Raw genomic sequence first — 21,869 nt, forward strand, 5'->3', positions numbered from 1 at the left:
GGAAGTCAATGGATAGGGTTTGACCTGTATAGCAACCTGGCAGATTTCCTTAGCTTCCTGAGTGATTCTTGTCATTTCCTCACAAAATGCATCCCAAATCAATGCTATATCAGGAGGTGGGAGAGGCTTCCTTGTATTTGTGCCAGAAAACAGATTCATGGAGCTTTCAAACATTCATTCATGGAACCCATGGCTGGGCAGGGCAGGCATGGATATGTAGGAAAGAACAAAACGGCCTCTTCCTTCTGAATCCTTCTTACAGATTGATTTTGCCTAGTTGGCTGGGCAGAACTGAGCTTTTGAGCTGTCTGTAGCTCTAATTGCATGTAGACTAAACCTCAGGTTCTGAGGTAGATTTAAATGATTTTTTTAGATTAGATTTTAACCCTGTGAGGCTATGAGGTGCTGGGCGCCCTCCTGTCTCCCATGCTGTGCTCCTCTTCCTTCGGGATGGTACCCAGGGCCCAGGCTCGAAGGCCTGCTAGCCCTACTAGCCCTACTGTCCTGGAGAGCAGAGCTTCATTCATGTCAGAGTAGCCAGGAATAATGGGTACTGTAAGTTCCTCTGTAGCCTGGGGCTGGAGCACCTGTTGGGTGATGGGTACCTGACCTTGTCCAGGATAGAGATGCTAACCACTCTGGTATTGATGTTCAGTATGTTACAGTGAAGCCCAACCAGGTTGAGGTGCTGAAGGGTATGTTCATTCCTTCTTGCCCGGGCTGTGGCACCCCGCAGATTGAGAAGGCCGTGGGCATTGTGGGAGCTGTCATTATGCCCCACAACATGTACCTGCACTCCGCACTAGTCAAGGTAAGTGAGATCAGACCCTGAGGGTCCTGTAACTCGGAGTTCTTTCCCTCCAATAACAAGGGAAACAGATTTAAGTAAATTATCTGTTTCCTCTTAAAAGATCAGCTTTGGAGGTTTTGAAAAGAGCCAGGGTCTCTCTTCCTGGGCTGGAGGTTTTTTTTGACATGATTGAGCCGTGTTCCATGAGACTGCCCAGTGGCACTAGAGGTTTCCAAACTGAGGTTTAAGGGCATTGTAGAAAGGCCGAGTGCCTCCTGAAGCAGTTTTCTTGTCCTCTCTGAGATCTCGGGGGAGGGGGGGATTAGGATGCCAGAAGCCATCAGGGCCTATCATATGTCCTTCATATGCTCTTCATGCCCTAAACACTTAGCCAAGAACAGGGTCCCCAACTGGGGTTTCCTGGTATCTTTTGCCTCCATACCCTTTAGCAGAGTCAGGTGAAGGTGCTAGTAACCTTGTCAACCGGCCAGGGGAGGCAACCTTCAATGACCCACCAGCGTGAGGGGGCCTGGTGATGGGGCAGGCGATCCAACAGCTTCCTCCTCCTGTTGGGGGTGAAGATGGGCTTGGTGCAGAGGGGAGGAGGGATGGGCAAGATTATAAAGGAGAAGCCAGAAGTCAATTTGTGGTGGAAAAGAAAGTGAGAGGGCTGCCTCGTGGCCACTCCTGAGAGCCAGGCACAGACAGCCACTTGGCTGCAGACAAGGGCTCTGATTAGGATCTCCATAGAGCTGGAAAGGAGAGAGAATGATTGTACCCTAGCAAGTCATAGAGCAGAGAAGGAGAAGAGAATGTCCTCTTGCTGGTCCACATAATTCTATTAAAATTTTTCCCCTAAAAATGCATTTATTTCAGTTCTTCAGTGCTGCGGAACAGTAGAGACAGTTGAGTTGAGATCCAGTACAGGATAGCCATTGTCCCCAGTCACTTAGCCTCTTACACTTTCCTCACTATAAAATCGAGATAGTAACTGCACCTTTGAATTTATAGAGCACAGGGTGATTTCTCTCCTTCCTGCCTTCTGGCCTTGTCTTTTGTCAGAGGAGAGACCTTCTGGTTGGTTGATTGAAATCAGAAATGTCAAAGTCACATAGGAAATGCTGAATATCAGCTGAGTGGACCCGGATTCGAATTTGGCCACAGTTTGTCTGCTGTGGGCCATGTGACCCTGGGCAATTATTTGTTTCCATTTTACAGATGAGGAGATGTCTTAGTTTCCTCATCTGTAAAATGAGAGCAAATAATTGCACCTACCTCACTGGATTCTTGGGGTAAAGTGAGCATTTTGCAAACCTTAAAGCCATATGTAAGTGACAGCTATAGTACTGTTGTATTGAAATACAATTATCAAAATGAATATTTTAAAAATTATTTTTTAACTCCAAGTTAAGCCTTCTTTTGGTGACGTCTGCACTGATAATTACCTTTTATTTCTGTATTTTATCTGCACTCTATTGGATACCTGTTTTTCTTCCTGATGACATAGAAGCAGATTTTACACAGGAACTGTTTGTTCGCGTTTGTCTCTGTCCTTCTAGTCTAGCACATGAGAGGTGCTTGTTAATTGTTAGATCACCTGCCCATCACCAGGTTTCCCCCTCAGGTTGGTGGGTTACTGAATGAAAGCTGCCTCCCCTGGACTGAGCTCACCACTGCCTCTCTCTGCCTTTCCAGTCCAGGCAGGTGAACAGGGCCAACAAACGGGAGATCCGGGAAGCCAACAAGTACTTCTTCATTGAGTCCTGCATTGCCCTCTTTGTCTCCTTTATCATCAACGTCTTTGTCGTCTCGGTCTTTGCCGAGGCCTTTTTTAATCAAACCAACATGCAAGTGGTGAGTGAGTGTGAGACACAGAGGCCGAGGGCTGAGGGAGACCTCACCTGGGGAGCGAGGGGCCAGCCTCCCAGAGAGACGGAGGGAGCAGGCCAACACCCTGCTTCTGGGGGTGGGGGCTCCTGAGGGAGACTCCGGTCCAGCCTTTGTCCAAGCAGGTCCTTTGATTAGCTGTCTTATCTGCAACAGCTTTGCTGGAGCCTGCTGTAGGGGTCTGCCTTTTAGCTGTGTCTCTTTTCTTCTGAAATGAAAGCATGCTCTTTTATCTATTGAATTCCAGCGTGAAATCTGCCTCAATAGCAGCAGTCCTCACAGTAACCTGTTTCCTGAAAGTAATACCACGCTGACTGTGGACCTCTACAAGGGGGTGAGTGTCTTCACATAAGGTTGTGGGCCCACAGGAGCAGGTCTTTATTTTTAAAATTTATTTTTTAGGAAACATTGCTTTATCAATTGTTTTGGGAGAGAGAAATCATAGCAAAGGGGTAAAACCGTGGGAAAGATGTGTTGATTTACATTCATTCTCCTTAGTTCTTTTCCTAGGTGTAGATGGCATTTTCGGTCCAAAGTGCATTCCCATATTCCCAAAGTACAGGTGTCAGGCTGATCAGACAGCTATAGGCACTTGTAAAAAGTAAGATCAAAATTAGGTCAAAAAAGGGCCGGAAGAGTCTAGAGTTGGGTGGGAAGGCTTAAGGATAGGAAGGTTAGTTTCCCATCAAAAACTTCTTTAAATTTCTAAGTCCCCAGCCTCTTGCTTTGTGTGGGTGGGGTCCATTATGATGACCATGCAGAGAAGAAGAAACCAGGAAAGGCGTTTTTCAGTTGGAGAAGTGGGACTTGGACTCCACCTCACATTTACCTTTTCCCTCCTTCTCTTTCTCCAGGGTGTGGTTCTAGGATGTTACTTTGGGCCTGCAGCACTCTACATCTGGGCAGTGGGCATCTTGGCTGCAGGCCAGAGCTCTACCATGACCGGGACCTATTCTGGCCAGTTTGTTATGGAGGTACATGCTGTTCCTATTGGATTAGGCAGGAGAGCGGAGGAGGGAGGAGGGAGGTGAGATAGGAAAAAGAGGCTTACAGCTTTCTTTTTTGGGGAGGAGGGAGGATGCCAGGCAATTGGGATTAAGTGAGTAACCTGAAGTCACACATCTAGGAAGTATCAAGGATATGGATTTGAACTCCAATCCTCCTGACTCTAGGGCCAGTTCTCTATCCACCACACTACCCAGTTCTCCTTTTTTTCCCCTTAATTAAAAAAAAATTTATTTAGAACAAATTACAAAAGAAGAAAAAATGAAATAGAAAAAGGGGAAAAAATGTTTTCATGGGCTTAGCAGAACATCAGGGAGGATTCACATTATGTAACAGTCTCAAAATTTACTTCCTTCTAATTTATTCTTCTGTTCTGCTGGTTTTTTTTTACTTTATTCTATTTTTACTCCTTCCACCCCATCTCTCCCAAGCAGACTTCAGTTAAGCACGGATTTATTTATGTCTACATACACATACACAGATCCATATACACAGATACACATACTTACAAGCATATATTCCCACATATTGCCCCATATGTATGCTCATATACATAAACATGCTTCTAAACCTATATTAAACTGACTGACATTAAAGGTGGATTTCGCACTTGACTAAATCTTAAGTTTGGCTTTGTCTGATATCAATAATTATTAACTCAATTATTTTTTTCTAATAAATTTTACTCCCGATTATTTTTATAGTGTTTGTGCATAACTCCTATTTCCTATTCCTTCCAACTCCTCTACTTGAATTGTGTTCATTCACTTGTCTTGCTGCTGCTCATCCTCACCCCAGTCATGAATCCTAAACTTTTCCTTCCCTCTTTAGGGATTCTTGTTAATCAACACGCCTTATCCTGCTCCCCTTACTATGCACTTCTATGTCCCCACATTGTCCTCTTATTTTCATCTTATAGATTTTGGAAGTTGTTATACCCTTAATGAGCTATTTTTCCCTATTACCCTCTATTCCTGATATGAGTAGGTTTTCAGAACTACCATCTCTCCTCCCTGCTCTGATGCCTCTGTATTTTATAGCTTACCACTTACATTTGTTCTCACCTCCTCCCCCCTCCCTGAGATTTCCATCTGCTCCTGATTAAACTGGGATGGGAGGTGTTTAGCTCTACCTGTTGTTCCTTTCTCCAGGGATTCCTGAACCTGAAATGGTCACGGTTTGCGAGAGTGATCTTGACACGTTCTATTGCCATCATTCCCACACTATTGGTTGCAGTCTTCCAGGATGTGCAGCATCTGACTGGGATGAATGACTTCCTGAATGTGCTGCAGAGCTTACAGGTGAAGAGGCAGCGTCCTGGACTCTGGATTTTGGGAACCCCCTGGGTATAGTTAGGACCCTGTTAAAGGCAAGGAAGGCTGAATGAGAATCAGCATATCAGCTCCCTTCCTTGGCAGTGGGGAAAGCCTGAATGCCCTGCCTTGGCTCCCTGTCAGACACCACCTCCTTGGCTGTAACTTTTCAGTGGTTGCCCATCTTTGATTGTGTTTCAGCTCTCTGACCTTCAATTTCTTCATCTGTTAAATGGAAATGATAATACTTAGGCTGCCTCAGAGACTTCTTTGAAAAATGTTTTGAGGCCTTTGTTTCTTACATTTTCCATCTTCTCCAGAAGCTATCCCTTGTAAGAAAGAAGAAACATGTTAATCAGTTTAGCAAATGATCAAATCAGTATGACCATGTTCCACACTCTTACTTCTCTGTGGGATTGTTCAAGGAAAGTATTTTTTAGATGAAAAGGTGCACAATTATAATCTAGAGGACAACCTGGAATAAGCATGGGAAAAAAGAGATCAAATATGTAAAAACATCAGCATGAACTAACAGATGACCATATTAACCAATCTTTATTGAGCATTTTCTGTATGCTTAATGGGGAGTGACATAATTTACTAATGTCATTAAGAGTTCTGAGGCTCCAAATAGCTGCTGATCTGCCTGATCCTCTGTGGCAGAGATACTCATCTAAAGATAGGACAGGCCATACTTTGTGGCAGACTCAGTCTCTGCTTTGCTCCATTGCTTTTCTTTGTCTTTTGCTCCAGGGGCTCCTCCATCCCTTGTATCAGTACAGAGTCTCCAGGTGGGCTTTTAGGACCAGTCTTTATCACCCTCCATCTCCAGCCTTATTGCCCCTCTCTGTCCCTACACATTCTGCATCCCAACTATGCTGGTCCCTAGCCTTCCTTCTCTGGTTCCCTAAACCCCCTAAGTACTGTTGCCTACAGGAGACTTAAGCTGTTCCTTCCACTTACTCACAACCCCCTGGAAAAAGTAATTTTTATTTATCTTGTAGCCCAAACTCCTTGAAGGAACACTTTTTTATTTTCAGTTTTTTATGCTGTTTGGCACATAGTTGGCAATGAATACATTTGGTCCTTGAATTGAATGAATACTCATTCTGCAGAGATGGAGAAGGACTGTGTTGTAAAGATAAGGTTGAGTAAAACATTTCTTTACACGATCAGTGCTAAGTGGCAGTGCTGGCTGTTCTGGGGAGTAGAGCCAGGGTATATGTCAGACCAATAGGAGTAATTATGTGTAACTGGCATGGTAATTGGGTAGGGTTTTGGGAAATGGGAAAGAGGCTAGAGATAGAGATGGTCTGAGTATGTTTTCTCTTGCTTTTGACTCCCCGGTGCCTGTCACTTGTGGAATGATTCAGATACATAGGGCTCCTCTCTTTTTTTTATTTAATAGCCTTTTATTTACAAGTTATATGTATGGGTAACTTTATAGCAATGACAATTGCCAAACCTCTTGTTCCAGTTTTTCCCTCTTTCCCCACCTCCTCCCCAGATGGCAAGATGACCAGTAGATGTTAAATATATTAAAATATAAATTAGATACACAATAAGTATATATGACCAAACCGTTATTTTGCTGTACAAAAAGATTCAGACTCTGAAATATTGTACAATTAGCCTGTGAAGGAAATCAAAAATGCAGGTGGACATATGGGGATTGGGAATTCAATGTAATGGTTTTTAGTCATCTCCCAGAGTTCTTTCGCTGGGTGTAGCTGGTTCAATTCATTACTGCTCCATTGGAAATGATTTGGTTAATCTCCTTGCTGAGGATGGCCAAGTCCATCAGAATTGGTCATCATATAGTATCGTTGTTGAAGTATATGATGATCTCTTGGCCCTGCTTTTTTCACTCAGCATCAGTTTGTGTAAGTCTCTCCAGGCCTTTCTGAAATCTTCCTGTTGGTCATTTATTACAGAACAATAATATTCCATAATATTCATATACCACAATTCATTCAGCCATTCTCCAACTGATGGGCATCCACTCATTTTCCAGTTTGTAGCCACTACAAAGAGACCTGCCACAAATATTCATGCACATACAGGTCCCTTTCCCTTCTTTATGATGTCTTTGGGGATATAAGCCCAGTAGTAACACTGCTGGATCAAAGGGTATGCATAGTTTGAAAACTTTTTGAGCATAGTTCCAAATTGCTCTCCAGAATGGCTGGATGTATTCACAATTCCACCAACAATGTATTAGTTTTCCCACATCCCCTCCAACATTCTGCATTATCTTTCCCTATCATTCTAGCCAATCTGACAGGTGTGTAGCGGTATCTCAGAGTTGTCTTAATTTGCATTTCTCTGATTAATAATGACTTGGAGAATCTTTTCATATGACTAGAAATAGTTTCAATTTTTTCATCTGAGAATTGTCTGTTCATATCCTTTGACCATTTAGCAATTGGAGAATGGCTTGATTTTTTTATAAATTAAAGTCAGTTGTCTATATATTTTGGAAATGAGGCCTTCATCAGAACCTTTGACTGTAAAAATATTTTCCCAGTTTATTGCTTGTAGGGCTCCTCTCTCATGAGAGTTCTCTCTTTTTCAGCTTCCCTTTGCTCTCATCCCCGTCCTCACGTTTACCAGTTTGCGCCCAGTGATGAATGACTTTGCCAATGGACTGTGAGTATGCCATAGATACTGCTCTCCAACTCCCCATCAGAGGTGCCAGTGTCCTTGAGGAAGTAGAATCTTAGTGACCTAGTGACCCTAACAAGGGATCATTCTGGGAATCAAAGACCTTTTGGAGGGCACTATTTAAAATGTGGAGAGTATTTTTCCCCTCGGGGATCTATTGTAGTGGTGTTGTGTCATTATAGTAGTGGTGATGTGGGAGAAATTTTATTTAAGGACCTACTGTGTGTAGGGCAGAACACTTTGCTGGGTGGAAAAGATAAAAATAATTGAGACTTTGTTCTCAAGGACTCTATAGTTTTTACTGTGCAAAAATATAAGTAATACAATTAACACAAGGAGAAAATGTCCTACAACCAAGTGAGATAGCCAGACATAGGACTATTTGAGGAAAATTACTTTCAGTTGGGAAATCCAAGGGACGTTTCATGCAGGAAGAGGGATTTGATTTGCACTTTGAGGGAAAAGTGATTACAACATGCAGGATTGGGGCCAGGATCACCTATTCCTAGCATGAGAAATGGCTTGAATCGAGATGAAGAGGCTCAAAGAGATAAGGCAAGAAGAGTAGAGTGTGGTTGCCTGGAATAGAAAGTATGTGAAAGAATAAAGTGGGAAGTGTGGATGGAGAAGATAAAGCAGAACCCTGTTCAAGTAAGTCTGTGACCCTAGTGTTAGGTCTTTTTGACTTGTTTCAATTGTAGTGGGAACCACTGAAGTCCTTTTTTTCTTTTTTTTAATAGTAAAAGAGTTATGTGATTAGTGCTGCATCTCAGGGGGGTCTTGTAAAAAATGGATCTAAAAGTAATAAATTAAAGGCAAGAGAGGAATGGTTCTGTTCAGACAGTTTTATGAAAAAGAGATAGGGGAGTTTTGAGATGGAAAGATGGAAAGGAAAGAATCCCAGCAGATATTATAAAGATAGAATTGAGAGCTTGTTAATTGATGAGGTGATGGCGTGTAAAAATTCAGGATTCTGAGCTACCATTATGGGTGACTAGGAGGAGCAAGTTTGGGGAGAGTGGGATGAGTTGATTTTTAGACATGTTGAGTTTGAAGAACTTGTGAGCTATCCCCAAATGTGGTCAGTAATTGAAAATTTGGGGCTGGAGCTCTGATGATTGAGCACAGAGACATAAAATTGGAAGTCACCTTCAAAGAGGTAAAGAGTGGATGAGATTTCTCAAAGGAGACTGGAACAAGAAGAGAACAAGAACTTGGGAATATTCCTCTTTAAGGAGAGGAGATCATGGAGTCAACAAAAGAGCCTGAGATCAGAAGGAAACCCCGGGAATTCCCTTCTGTGGAAGCCAAAAGGGATCAGACTTAGGGAGGTGTGCCCAAGGCTGAGACAAGAAGATGAGGTCATTATTAGATTTACTGAGTGGTGATGGTGGAAAAGTTGACCTGAGTGGCTGAGGTCCTAACAAAAGAATCTCTGCAGGCTCTGCCCAGGAAATTCACTTATCCTCTCTGCCTTCCCCAGCAGAATTCTTTCTTGGTCTAAAGGGCTTCCTCCTTACTTCATGATGCCAGCCAGGGAGCTGAGCATCCTCTGACTGACTTCTATATTCAGAGGTTGTAGGGATAGGTGGAAAGTTGCTTCTTTTAGTCCTGTTGACTTTAAGACACTTAAATCTCAAGGTGTCTCATTGGCTTCTCCATGGAAAGCCTGTGTGAGAGTTTAATGCAGAGCTTTGCTACATTTTCATACCAAAAGAACACAATCACAGCATTGTAGCTTCAGAAAGGACTTCAGGCCAGTCTAGTCTAACACATCTGTAAAAGGAGCCCTCTGTCCCATTAGCCTCCGGACAAGAAAAGGGATTGTCTGGCTTCTGCCTACAGACACCATCCCTTCCCTACCCATTTTTGGGCAGCTTGAGTTCTTAGGAAGTGTTTCCTGACATCATCAAGCCAAATTGTACCTTCCATACTTTCTTCCTGGTTCTATTTCAAATTCTTAAACTGCCGTCATGTGCCATGTCTTTTCTGCATGCCCATTTCCTTCAGTATTGCTTTTGCTTCCCCTGAACTTAAACTCTGTGACAGTTTTCTCCACAGCAGGCTGCTTTCTCATTTATAAGGGCAAACTCACAGTGTTGGAGCTGAGAAAATCCTGAGACATCATCAGATTCAGGGTCCTTGTGCTTATAGAAGGGAAACTGTCCATTGAACTAGGGGCAGAGAAAGCCAGCCTTGACGACTAGATTTCTGACTCCCAAGTCCAGGGTTCTTTCTGCCATAGCTGCCCGGGCATCAAGCGCTCGGTTTGGCCTCTTTCTGGTTTCCACAGGTCATTTCTTGCCTAGCCCCAGGAGCCTCTGCATCTACCTTGGCCAGTGGAAAAAGGCTCTAAAAGACTGCTGAACCCCTCTTTTTGATTTTTATGTCTGCTGCACTCTAGGGAGGCATATTGCAGCAGGACACAATGTCAAAGGGGGAAACTACATAGGTAATGGAGTTTCCCAGGACTCCTAGTTCTCCATCTATACTCACTGCGAATTAAGCCTTGTTCTTTCATTGGCCAACAGTTCCATCTGGTCAAAGATGCTAGATTTGTTTATATTTAGATCTAATGGTTCTGTGATGGACTAAGTTTGGCAAAAGTTTGTCTCAATGCTTCTACAGGCTGTTCCTCATACTTATACTTAAGGTAATTTCTTACTTTCTGCCTCTAGTTTGATTCATGCTTGCCCATGGGTACCAAAAGACCTCTCAGGCCAGAAGTGAAATGAGCTCTCTGAGGTCCCTTAGAGTGGCTATGTCTAAGAGAGAGACTTAGGCTTTCAGAGGAGCCAGGAGAGAAGTTGACCGGGATTTCATGTGAAAGGCACTAGCTTTAGTCATATACTTCTATGATAGAAACTTAATTACTGGAGAGTATTAATGTATTTGAGGGCATCCTCAATATACCCAATCGCTAGGTAATTTCTGGCACATTAAAAATAATTATCTTTTTTTTTTTTTTTTTTTTTTTTTTTTTTTTTTTTTTTTGGTGAAGCTTTATTGACTGTAAGATACTGTGTAAATCTGGTTTGTAATTAAAATTTCTCCTCATTTTTTTTTAAAGCTTTTTATTTACAAAGCATATGCATGGGTAATTTTTCCAACATTGACTCTTGCAAAACTTTTTGTTTCAAATTTTCCTCTCCTTCCTCTCATCTCCTCCCCTAGCTGGCAGGTAGTTCAAATATATGTTAAATATGTTGAAATACATGTTAGATCCAATATATATATATAGTTATCTTGCTGAACAAGAAAAATGAGATCAAGGAGGAAGAAAAAGAAAAACTGAGAAAGAAAATATATGCAAGCAAATAATAACCAAAAGAGTGAAAATGCTATGTTGTATTCCACACTCAGTTCCCACAGTCCTCTCTCTGGGTGTAGATGGTTCTCTTCATCACTGAGCAAGTGGAACTGGTTTGAACTGTCTTATTGTTGAAGAAAGTCATGTCCATCAGAAATGATCATTGTATAGTCTTGTTGTTGCCACGTACAATGATCTCCTGGTTCTGCTCATTTCACTTAGCATCAGTTCTTGTAGGTCTCCCCAAGCCTCTCTGAAATCATCCTGCTAGTCATTTCTTACAGAATAATATCATTGTTATGGAATATTATTTTTCTATATTGGATCTAACATGTATTTCGACAAAAATAGGAAACAAGAAAGAGACCTGCATATGCCAAAATATTTGTGACAGCCCTTTTCATAGTGGCTAGAAACAGGAAACTGAGTGGATGCCCATAAATCAGAGAATGGCTGAATAAATTGTGGTATATGAATGCTAGGCCCAGTAGAAACACTAGGTGGGTCAAAGGATATGCACAGTTTGATAACTTTTTGAGCATAGTTCCAAATTGTTCTCCAGAATGCATCAGTTTTCCCACATTCCCTCCAACATTCATCATTATTTTTTCCTGTCATCTTATTCTCCCTAATTTTGAAAACTCGCAGATCTTTGACTATTGTGGAACAACTATTTCTGCAGTGATATTAATCAACTCTTTTTTTTTTTTTTTTTTTTTTTGCAGGGGCTGGAGGATTGCAGGTGGAATCTTTGTTCTTCTTATCTGTAGCATCAACATGTATTTTGTGGTTGTCTATGTTGAAGACCTGGGGAACATGGCATTATATGTGGTGGCTGCTGTAATCTCTGTGGCCTATCTCTGCTTTGTGTTTTATCTGGTGAGTGATTCCCAAGGAGTATTGGGGGAAGGGACCACAGCTAGCAGGATTGTGGAGACTTCCATTGTATTATTGGATGGGGTTAACATTTAGAAACAGAGACAATGATACAGTGTTGCATGTTTCTCAAACTTCTAGGCCCTTTGCAAGATTTACAGGAAACTAACGATTATTTTCCCCTAAAATTCAGCCTTGGTTCCTAAACCTGCCCTTTCTAAGCCTTTTCTTTGAGGTTTCCTTTCTGGTCCCCCATCAAAGGCAAACAGACACTAAGAATCAAGACTCCCAGAAAGTTCTACTGAAATTCATCCTCTGGGTCAAAAAGAGAAGCCACAGAGGCCTTTCTGTCCACTTTTTAGGACCTTTTAGTTCATTATTTCTCCTAGTTTACTTGGAGCCTTCAAAGTGAGAGCACAGTCTGTCTGTCTGTTCCCTTAGTCCCATAATGAAAAACACCAAGGCAAGAGTGTTTTTTCTGGGTGGGGTTCAGGAGACCCATGACCTTGGAGGTGGGGAAAGTAATGTCTTTCTTTTCAGTAACTTTTAATTGAAATTTAACATTTTGTTCAATCATGAATATAAGCAGTACACAAATATTCTGGGATGGGTTGAATAAGTGTCAGCAGACATGAGGCTCTATGGTCCCAGAAGGTACCACTCTGGCCAACATGAATCTTCACTATTCCATCCTTCAGTGTACCCTCAAGGCCATTCCTTCTGTCACCACTGCCACATGGCCTCAAGTGCTCCCCTGGCCTGGCTGGGCTTGAGTTCTTACTGCAGCCAGACATAAGCTCAGCCCCTGCACTGATCCATTCAGTGGGCCTGGAAACAGTTGAGTGTCACCTTTCCAGCTCTAGCAGTGTGCCCTCACAAACTGGACCTTTGCCTGTGGGAGGCTGGAGACCCCTAAGTGTCTGGGCCCTTTGCTAGAATTCTCTTCCCTGCACACTTCCCTTGTCTCCTGACTCCATCTCTCCCAAAGTTCCCAGTCATTCTGGGGCAAGCTGTTGTGCTTTAATTTTTTTATGTTTATTGAACACCTGCCATCTGCACAGGGCCTTGTGAAGCACTGAAGTAGCATGCTTCAGAGTAAATAAGTAAGCATTGTCCTGATGCTTCCTGGGAAGGAGAATGGTCTCCTTGAATAGCAGAGTTCTTGGGTAAATAAGGAGGTACCCATGTACTTCTACATGAAATAGACCCCATGTGGCAGAAGAATGTGGACCAGTCATCTAGGTTCAAGCTGGGCGGTTCTGCTGCCGAGATCAGCCTTTCCTTCCTTCAGTGTGAGTGACAATTTTGTCTTCTCTTTCAGAGTTGGCAGTGTTTGATTGCTTTGGGTTTGTCCTTTATGGACTGTGGACAGACGGTAAGCATCTCTAAAACCCTGCTGACTGAAGAAGCCGCTGCTGGGTACATTCGCTAAGCACTGGGTTAGCCTGTTTGGCTTTCGCAGGTAGCCATCAGAGCCAGTGCGTTTCTATGGTTTACTGTGTGAACTTAGCCACATGTATGTGCCATTGCACAAAACTCCGGGGTCCCCTTGGTTTTTTTCCTTCAGGTCCACTATGTATTTTGGGGATGATTGTTCTGCAAAGATGTTAAAAGCATGGATTTTTTTTTTAATTTGTGACCTTCCCCCTTTGAACTGTGGGTGTCATCCAGGTTGGGGGTTGGGAGTTACTTGTGGGCTTTAAGATGCTTTTGCTGCTATTATAGAAATACTAAACACTTCCACTCCAACATTAAGCTACAGATCAGTTGCTTGAGGAGAGCCAGATTTCCTTGTCTTTTCTCTTGAGGAAGATATTTAGGTGCCCCTGTGAAACCCTTTCATTTTCTGATTTTTAGTTATTTAAAAAAAGAAAGAAAGGGAAAAAAAGGCAGGAAGGAAAGAAGTAAAGAAACCATGGCCAGAATTGCTTGGAGCTATCCTATATTTACTAGTCAGGCCTTTCATCTGACTTAGGAAGCATAACAAGATTATGCAGGATCAGATTTCTCATCCCTTTGTCACTTTAACTTTCTTCATAAATGATAGGTAGGAATGAGGAAACACTTGCACACTTCTTTTTTTCATAAGCTTTAGATGGTTCTCCATTTTGGGAGCATTCTGATTTAATACCTTTTATGTGAAGCTAGGGTTATTACAACACACTTCATTCACACTTAATCTTTGGCACTTGAAATGGAATGGGTGGTAGGTGAGAATCTGATTTTGGCAGTATTCACAGCTGTTGATGATTTGGTGATGATGGATGTTAATAATGATCTCATCAATTTAGCAGACAAAAGAAAGCTCTTTTTAAAAATATTTTCATTTCATTTTTTCCATTGAATAAAAGTCAACTTTCCTGGCCCCTCCCTCCAAAACCCTCCAAAACATTTGCAACAAATGTGCAATAAAAATACTCCCACATTGGCTATTCCAAAAAATAAATGTTTTGTCCTGCTCCCCAAGTTAAGAGATTCTTGAAAGACCATAAGTCATTCTGCCATCTGCCTTAGACCTTTTCAGGCATTATGTGACTTGAAAAGACTGATCTAGCTATTTCTTCCCTTCACCCAATGTGCTGCTGTAAGGTACAGAGAATACTAATGTCCCATATAGTGCATGGTCTCCAGTCAGGCACTTACACTAATTTTCCTCTTTGTCTGCCTCTAATATTTTTAGTTATTAGAAAAGATATGGGCATGGATTTGCGGGACTTGAATTCTTGGAGTTTCCTTTCCAGAGCCCCACTTGTTCATGACGTGCCCTTGTTTGAGCCCAGGCAGCATCATTCTTACCTGGTGCATCCAGCACTAGGTACACATAGGATGGGTTGTCACTTGTGTCACACTTGCACAATTAGAACACTAAGAAGAGCTCAGCACAGGCCATGGATACTGTGTACAGGCTTGGAGCACAGAGCGGCCTTTCCAGTCATTGTACCCCTATCACACGCTTGCTCCTGCTCCCCCCCCCCCACTGCCCCTGCCCTCTGCAGATCTCCGAGCACCCACAGCAAGCCTGTGCTTGTTAGTTGCAGTGAGGGAGGTTCCAGGGAATGGAGGTCTTTTCTCAACATGGTACCTGATAAGCCTCTCCATCCATTCTCCTGCCTCAGCTCCTTGAAGTTTCAATTGTAGTCACAGACAAAAACTCAAGATGGTCAGTAGAACATTCACTTCCAATTTAATGAGAAAAACTCTCATTCCCCAGATATAAACAGTTAAGTCAAATCTTCCCAAACCAGGATACAAATCTCATTTTAATTAATTCATGTGTATTTAGGGGTGGGGCATTAGCAATTTATGTATTTGAACCATGTGCATAAGCTTTTTGAAGAGCAAGATTGTTTGATTTTTGTCTTTGTACTTTCAGCACCTTGCAAGGTGCCTAGTGCATAGTAGACCCTTAATAAATGCTCTTGTGTTTGATGCTCTCCTCTAGCTCTGTGGTCTGTGATAAAGGCAATTTATCTGAGAACAAATCTGTGTGATTTCTTGTGGGTTCCTAGGGGTCCCTGGCAGTCAGGAGTTTTCTTTGTGAAACTTTCACAGATTTTATTGACCATGAAACACTATGTAAATTTGATTTGTAATTAAATTCTTTTTCCAATTTGTTTTCTTGGGTGTGTTTTTTCCCCAGTGTGATAATTTGTTAAGAGGCCTTAGTGACTCTATATCTGTCCTCATGTTCTAACTTCAGCTATTTATTAACTTGAAATGAAGTCATCATTTTTATTTAGAACTGGTAGAGAAAAGTGGCTCATAAAGTCCAAAGAATGGGCTGCTTGCAGTCAGGACCGGCCAGCCGAGTCGAACTTGCAGATCAGCAAGTAGTGTTAAAACACTTTGTGCAGTTCTACATAAAGGTTTTCTCTGCCATACACAGTGAGCCTTTTGTGCATCAATGTGAAAAATCACATCATTAGCAGGTGTTTTAATCCTACAAAACATGTCAAAAATACAAAGAATTTTTTAAAATGTATTTGAAGAGTGATTTCTTAAATGTGAGGGTTTTGTTTAGTTTTTTTGAGGCAGTTGGGGTTAAGTGACTTGCCTGGGTCACACAGTTAGGAAGTATGAAGTGTCTAAGGCCAGATTTGAATGCAGGTCCTCCTGACATCAGGGCTGGTGCTCTATCCACCGCTCCAGCTAGCTACCCCTTAAATGTGAGCTCTTAAAGAAACTTCACAGAAAAACAATTCACTGTTTCCACTTAGAAGTCAGTGTGAAGGCCTCTGCCTTCCAATATCTCTATATTGGAATCTGGGAGGAGAAATCAGATGCCAGCCCTGATTATTAGTTGTGTGATCTAGACACATTCATTTTACCTGCACCTAGTGGGGGCTTCCCTTCCTTTCCTTCCCCTACCCATGTCACAGTATGGTTGTGGGGAAAGTGATCACAATGTACTAGGAAGGAGCCTAAGATCTGAAGTCACAAGGTGGCCTACCTATGTAACCTTGGGCACTGTGGGCCTCAGTAAGTTGTTCTAAAACTTCGTGGGGTCCATTTTCCCCTTTGGAGTATTCTTTCCAGAGTCCCACTTGTTCAGACAATATTCTGATTGTTTGCACGTGGCACCAGGTACAGACTACATGGGTTGTGACTCGTGATAGTTGCACAGTTAACTTTAAGGAAAGCCCAGTTCAGACTGATATATCCTGCTTTAAAAAAAAAAAATCTGGGTGTTACAAGTGACCCCACCAGAGAAACCCTTGGTAAAATGCATTCCTTTCTCTCCACCTGATTGACTTGTGGTTTAAGTGAGTCTCCTAAGAAAAAACTCATACTAATAGGAAAGATTAAGTCATAAAAACTCAAATTAACAAGAAACATTTTCTGGGGTGGGGCCCAGTAGAATGTCCTCTATCCCTTGCTCCCCAGCTGCTGGAAAAGTTAGAGAAAAAGATTGGTGAGTGTTTATTTCTGTCATCACCTGTGAATGCTGCAGTATTAAGAAGGTCCAGGCTCATGCTTTGATTTCCAAACACTCAGCTATTCAAAGGCATAAACTGACTTGGAATTTTAATTTCATTTTTGACAGTGCTTTTCAAAGCACTTTGAGGTAGGAAGTACATATGATATTCCCATTTTATAGATGAATAAGTTGAGGCTCAGAAGTAAGTTAACCAAGAACATAGAGTGACATAGTTCTGCTGAACTGGGATTTGATCTTGTCTCAATCCTACTCAGAATTTATTCCATTAATCCATCCTATGTCCTAATTATCACATATTGGATCAGTTGATTTATATTGTGGCTACTGGGAAACAGCCAGTGATAGACCAAGAACTGTTTGCACTGTCAGGACGACCTCAGTTTAAATACTACCTCAATAGAACAACACCAAACACTTATTCTCTGAATTGTAGATTGCTCACTGATAAATTCTACCTCATAAGTGAGAGGATGAATGGAAATGTGTGTGGAATGCTTTGCAAACTTGAAGGCATTAAAAAGAATAAGTTTCAACCTGATATTAGAGGTGCTCACTTTCCAATAATGAGCTAAAAGGAGTTCATGGGCCAAATGTCTACCTTTGCTATGAAGGATGAAGGATTGAGTCAGTACACATAAATAAGCATATCCATGCCTGATAAAAGTGCCTACCCTCTTCACTCATTGAACCATCCCTACCATGTGGAGCAGCATATTTCTATGAAAAAGACTATTTCTTATAAAATCCTTCTAACATATTCCTGTGAAAAAAAGATCAATCTATATACAACATGAAATTCATATTGAACTCACAACCTGTTTCAACCACAGTATTTTGACCTGGTTAGGCTGGTATTGGACTCACCAACATTCAGATATCTTAGGACAACCACCAACTTTTTAATATCCCTGGCTATATCTGCAGTACCATCAATTTTCAACAAGGACAGAAACAAAGAAAAAGAGAAGGGAGGAGGTGAAAGGGGAAAAAATTGCTAGGAAGTTACCTTTCTGAATGACCAATAGTTCTCTCCTTCTTGATCTCCCCAGCCTAAAAAGAAAGATGAATGAGATCAGCAATAGACAGACTTCAAGATTTGTCTTTGCAGGATCAGACATTGATTCTGCCAACAGCATTTCTAACCCAGCAGTCTCACTTTTGTGAGAAGTGGGATATTGCTCCCAGGGAGGGCTGGACTCTGGAAGAGTATCTTGTTGCAGACGTTAGCTGTATGATCCTAAGCAGATTTCCTTCCTTATCTGCAAAATGGGAAGGACAATTGGACTTAACCTCTAAAATCACTTTCAACTCTAAATGTTCTCTCATCTCTCATTTCTGTTGTTATATTTGTGGTCAACCATGACAAACTTTCCCTTCTCCAAAACTGATTTTTCTTCTGAGATATCAGTAATAGATTTAGTGTGGCAGTCCCTAAGAAATAACTAGGCTGATACACTGTTTACAATCATTTCATATTTGGGATGAGTCTGGCATTTCATATTTGGGATCAGTCTGACGCTGAAAAATATCTCTGACTTATCTTTTATTTTGCTTTTTCTCTTTGCCTTTAGTACCACCTAGGACTGAATTCTCATCCTGAGCTCTTCCTCTTGAACAACGTTGACACTGACTCCATCCTCTCAAGATGACAGCTTCAAGAGACTATTGAAATAATATTTTCAAAAACTCTTATGCCAAGTGACCTGTTACATAATAACTTTGTTAGTTCAGAGGTGAGTTTTTGTTCAAGGAATTTGAACAAAAGTCAGAGATTTCCTTATGGGACGGCTATTAAATGCCGACCGATATAAGTGGAGGACAGAGAACTACTCACCTTGTAAAGGTGTAAACAGTCATGAGAGCATCAAGAATCAAATGACTGCTGGATTTTGGCCTTGTGCCCTATGGGCTTGTGTTGTGATTTCTGACTTTTTTTTTTAGAAGTTATAATTTATATAATTACATATAAAGATATAAATATTTGAGTGGAATTTTAAAAATTTTATATAAATTGATGATTGTAGTTTTTAAAACTTTTTAATGCTTAGAGAAGTCAGATTACACTGAACTCTCTGGATCAGAGATGAGAAAGGAGAATTAATGGGGCTTTTAAAAGCTGAATTAGTCAAACTGAATCTCCTTTAAAATAATGCTTCCTATTAGCGCAGCTAGATAGCACAGTGGATAGAGCACCAACCCTGAAGTCAGGAGGATCTAAGTTCAAATCTGACCTCAGACAACTTAGCACTTCCTAGCTGAGTCCTGGGCAAGTCACTTAACCCCAATTGTCTCAGCAAAAACAAACAAACAAACCAAAAATAATGCTTCATATAAGAAGTCAAAGTTATATTTAAATTGGTGAAAACCAGACTATATACTTGGTATTTGAAAGAAAAATATTGTGCCTAATAATCACTTCTTTTTTCCAAAGGATCATCTACCACTTCTTGCCTGTAATATTTAAGCTTTAAATTATAAAACATCATAATGTTTGCTAAGATCTTTAATTTACTACTTCCAGATGTCACATCCCAGATGACCATTAGCTTATCATTTTTTCTGGTCAAAAGTCAAAAGTCTAAAGCCTTAAACTTTTTTAACTTGCACGGGACATTTCAGGTATTCTTTGGAACTGCCTACCATTTCTGATATTTTCATGTCTTTATGTAAACACTCCATACAGGCCCAAAGTTTGCTTCCTGTGGTTACTGGTATTTGTTTTACCAACAGCTAGATGTGATCTTAAATGTAATCTTTCAGGAGTGAGATTTCTGGGCATTGTGGCAAAGTGGACATTGACAGTGGCATAGAAATCAGAAAACTTGGATTTTAGCCATAACTCACTTGTTTTTGTGGCCTTTACCCCTCCAACTTGGTTTCATCATCTGAAAAGCAAACAAAACATTTGAATTAGATAATTTTTAAGCTTTCTTCTAGCACCTACATTCTCTGATTCTGTGATTATCAATCTGCTATCTCTTGAAATAGATTAGCTGATCCAAGGCCGTTTAAAAAATTCATTACATTTCAAGTCAACTTGTTTTTAAAGCATAGTTTAAATTTATTCACAATTTACTTTGTTATCTAAGGCCCTAGTTCCCTTTGTTAGAATTGTTAGCTTGAATCTTGTTTGAAACTTGAACATTCCTTTACACATCAGAAATTCTAGAAATTCTTGAGTATTTATAGCATGCTGGTTGTTTATTAATAGTAGAAGTAGGGTTAGGGGAAATAGTTTGAAATTTATTAAGCGTCTGAACCATTTAAGTGAAAAAGTCTTTTGTTTTGTAAAATATTTATTAAATACCTGTTATATTTCTAGGAATCCTTTAAGCCTGGTATCAGGTGAGCCCCAAGATGGGATCTCTGCCCTCAAGAAGTTTCTAGTCTAGTAAATTGGAATGTAAAATTGATTCTGAATTGGTCTTTTTGAACTCCAGAGTTGCTTTATGACAATTTAAGTACTCCTGTTAATTTTTGAAAAACTTGAATCTAAAATGTTCATTTTTACAAATGCTCATTTCCTTTATTAATTAGATTGTTTCCCTTAGTCAAAAAGAAGTATGAGAAGGGGAGCATCAAAACAACAAGCTTCCTATTGGTGGCTCCTATCATTGGGTTTTCAAAAACAGGCTTAAAGAATTCTTTCCAATTTTTCCTCTTTTCCATTGGAGTGGAGAATTAAGAATAAGTAAGAGTCAGTGGCATACCTCTCATTTTGCATAATGACTCAATTCCTTGCTATGGCATTTTTGTGAATCAGATCATTTCAAATGCTCTGGAGTTTTAGACTCAGAAGGGACCCTTCACCCCTTGCTTTCCGTAACTGGCATCCTACAATAAATGTATTACTTTCAAAGGCATCTTGGTTCATTTTTAGACAGCCTTAATTAAGGTCTTCTTTATTTAAACTGAAAACTGCTTTCCTGCCCACTAAAGATAAAACCTTACTCTTCTTTTAGCTGACAGTCCCTTGGATCTGTTTGTTTGATGAATCAACAAACATTTAAGTATTTACTGTAGCAAAACTGCAACCCAAAAAGTAGAATGCCCCTGTCCTCAAGGAACTTATATTCTAGTGGGTCATAAAATAAACACAAATATAAAAAATCAAAGAAGCTACCCCAGATATTCATGGGGACTAAATGTGTCCGACCTGTGGCAGAACATTCTGAACTTATATTGGTCTGATCAGCCACAATTGGACACACTGTAAATTGACTCTAACATAGTGATGTCCAGTATGAAGGACCACAGCCAAAATGTCAACACATTTTCTAACCTTAGTTCCAACTCTAATCTTAACCCCAGCTCTATCCCTAAACTTGTTCTGTATATGTACAATGTATGTAAAATGAACACAAGCTAGCTTTGTGAGGGGAGTACACTAATGGCTAATGAGACTTTCAGATGCAAGTGCTTCTTGAGCTGAGGCTCAAGAGGACACCAGGAATTCTGAGAGACAAGAATGAAAAAGGGAATACCTTTGAATTATGGGAGAAAGCTAGTGAAAAAGTATGGGTATGGGAATATGTCTTCCTCATTCCAAGCCTGCCTAACTACATACTGATACAACTTACTCCACTTTAAATGCCCCCCCCCAAAAAAAAAAAAAATATCCAGAAAGAAATTGCAGTTGCTTCTCTTAGAACATGAGATCCTACCCAAGGTCTATAAACTAATAAATATTTTTTAATTAAAAAAATTTTTTTTTGATAATTGAATTTCAATATAATTGGTTTCCTTTGTAATCTAATTTATTTTTAAACAGAATAGGATTAGGAAGAATTTCTAGAACTTTACTGGACTTATTGTGCCAAAAATTGTTATAAAATCTTAGCGTTCCATTCATCCACCTATCTGTTCATCTATCTTTGAGACATTAAATCCCCATTGAGGGGGAGTTGCTTGTGATTTGTCATCGTTCATCAATTGTACCTTTTTTCCTTGAGAGTTCTCAAGGAAACAGTCTATTTCTGAATGCCATATCTGGTAAACATGAGCTGGAGCTTGGCTTGTTTACTTTTAGGTAAATCAAGGGCTGGCTACATCTCTAAATTTTAGAAGTAGGTATTGGGAGGTTAC

At 40.7% G+C, this 21,869-nt stretch overlaps 1 protein-coding gene across 1 annotated transcript in view; it reads left to right on the forward strand.

Annotated features, from left to right (window-relative positions):
• Positions 1-21,400, forward strand: part of SLC11A2 (solute carrier family 11 member 2) — a 45,220-nt gene extending 23,820 nt beyond the window's left edge. The window contains exons 9-17 of the mRNA XM_031937888.1: positions 656-811; positions 2,486-2,644; positions 2,925-3,011; positions 3,532-3,651; positions 4,834-4,983; positions 7,571-7,644; positions 11,695-11,848; positions 13,167-13,220; positions 18,356-21,400. Coding sequence (XP_031793748.1) covers positions 656-811; positions 2,486-2,644; positions 2,925-3,011; positions 3,532-3,651; positions 4,834-4,983; positions 7,571-7,644; positions 11,695-11,848; positions 13,167-13,220; positions 18,356-18,433 — 1,032 coding nt within the window. The 3' untranslated portion in view covers positions 18,434-21,400. The remainder of the gene's footprint in view (positions 1-655; positions 812-2,485; positions 2,645-2,924; positions 3,012-3,531; positions 3,652-4,833; positions 4,984-7,570; positions 7,645-11,694; positions 11,849-13,166; positions 13,221-18,355) is intronic.
• The last annotated feature ends 469 nt before the right edge of the window (positions 21,401-21,869 follow it).

The sequence above is a fragment of the Sarcophilus harrisii genome, chromosome 5 (assembly GCF_902635505.1).
Source record: "Sarcophilus harrisii chromosome 5, mSarHar1.11, whole genome shotgun sequence".
In the NCBI taxonomy this organism is placed as follows: domain Eukaryota; kingdom Metazoa; phylum Chordata; class Mammalia; order Dasyuromorphia; family Dasyuridae; genus Sarcophilus; species Sarcophilus harrisii.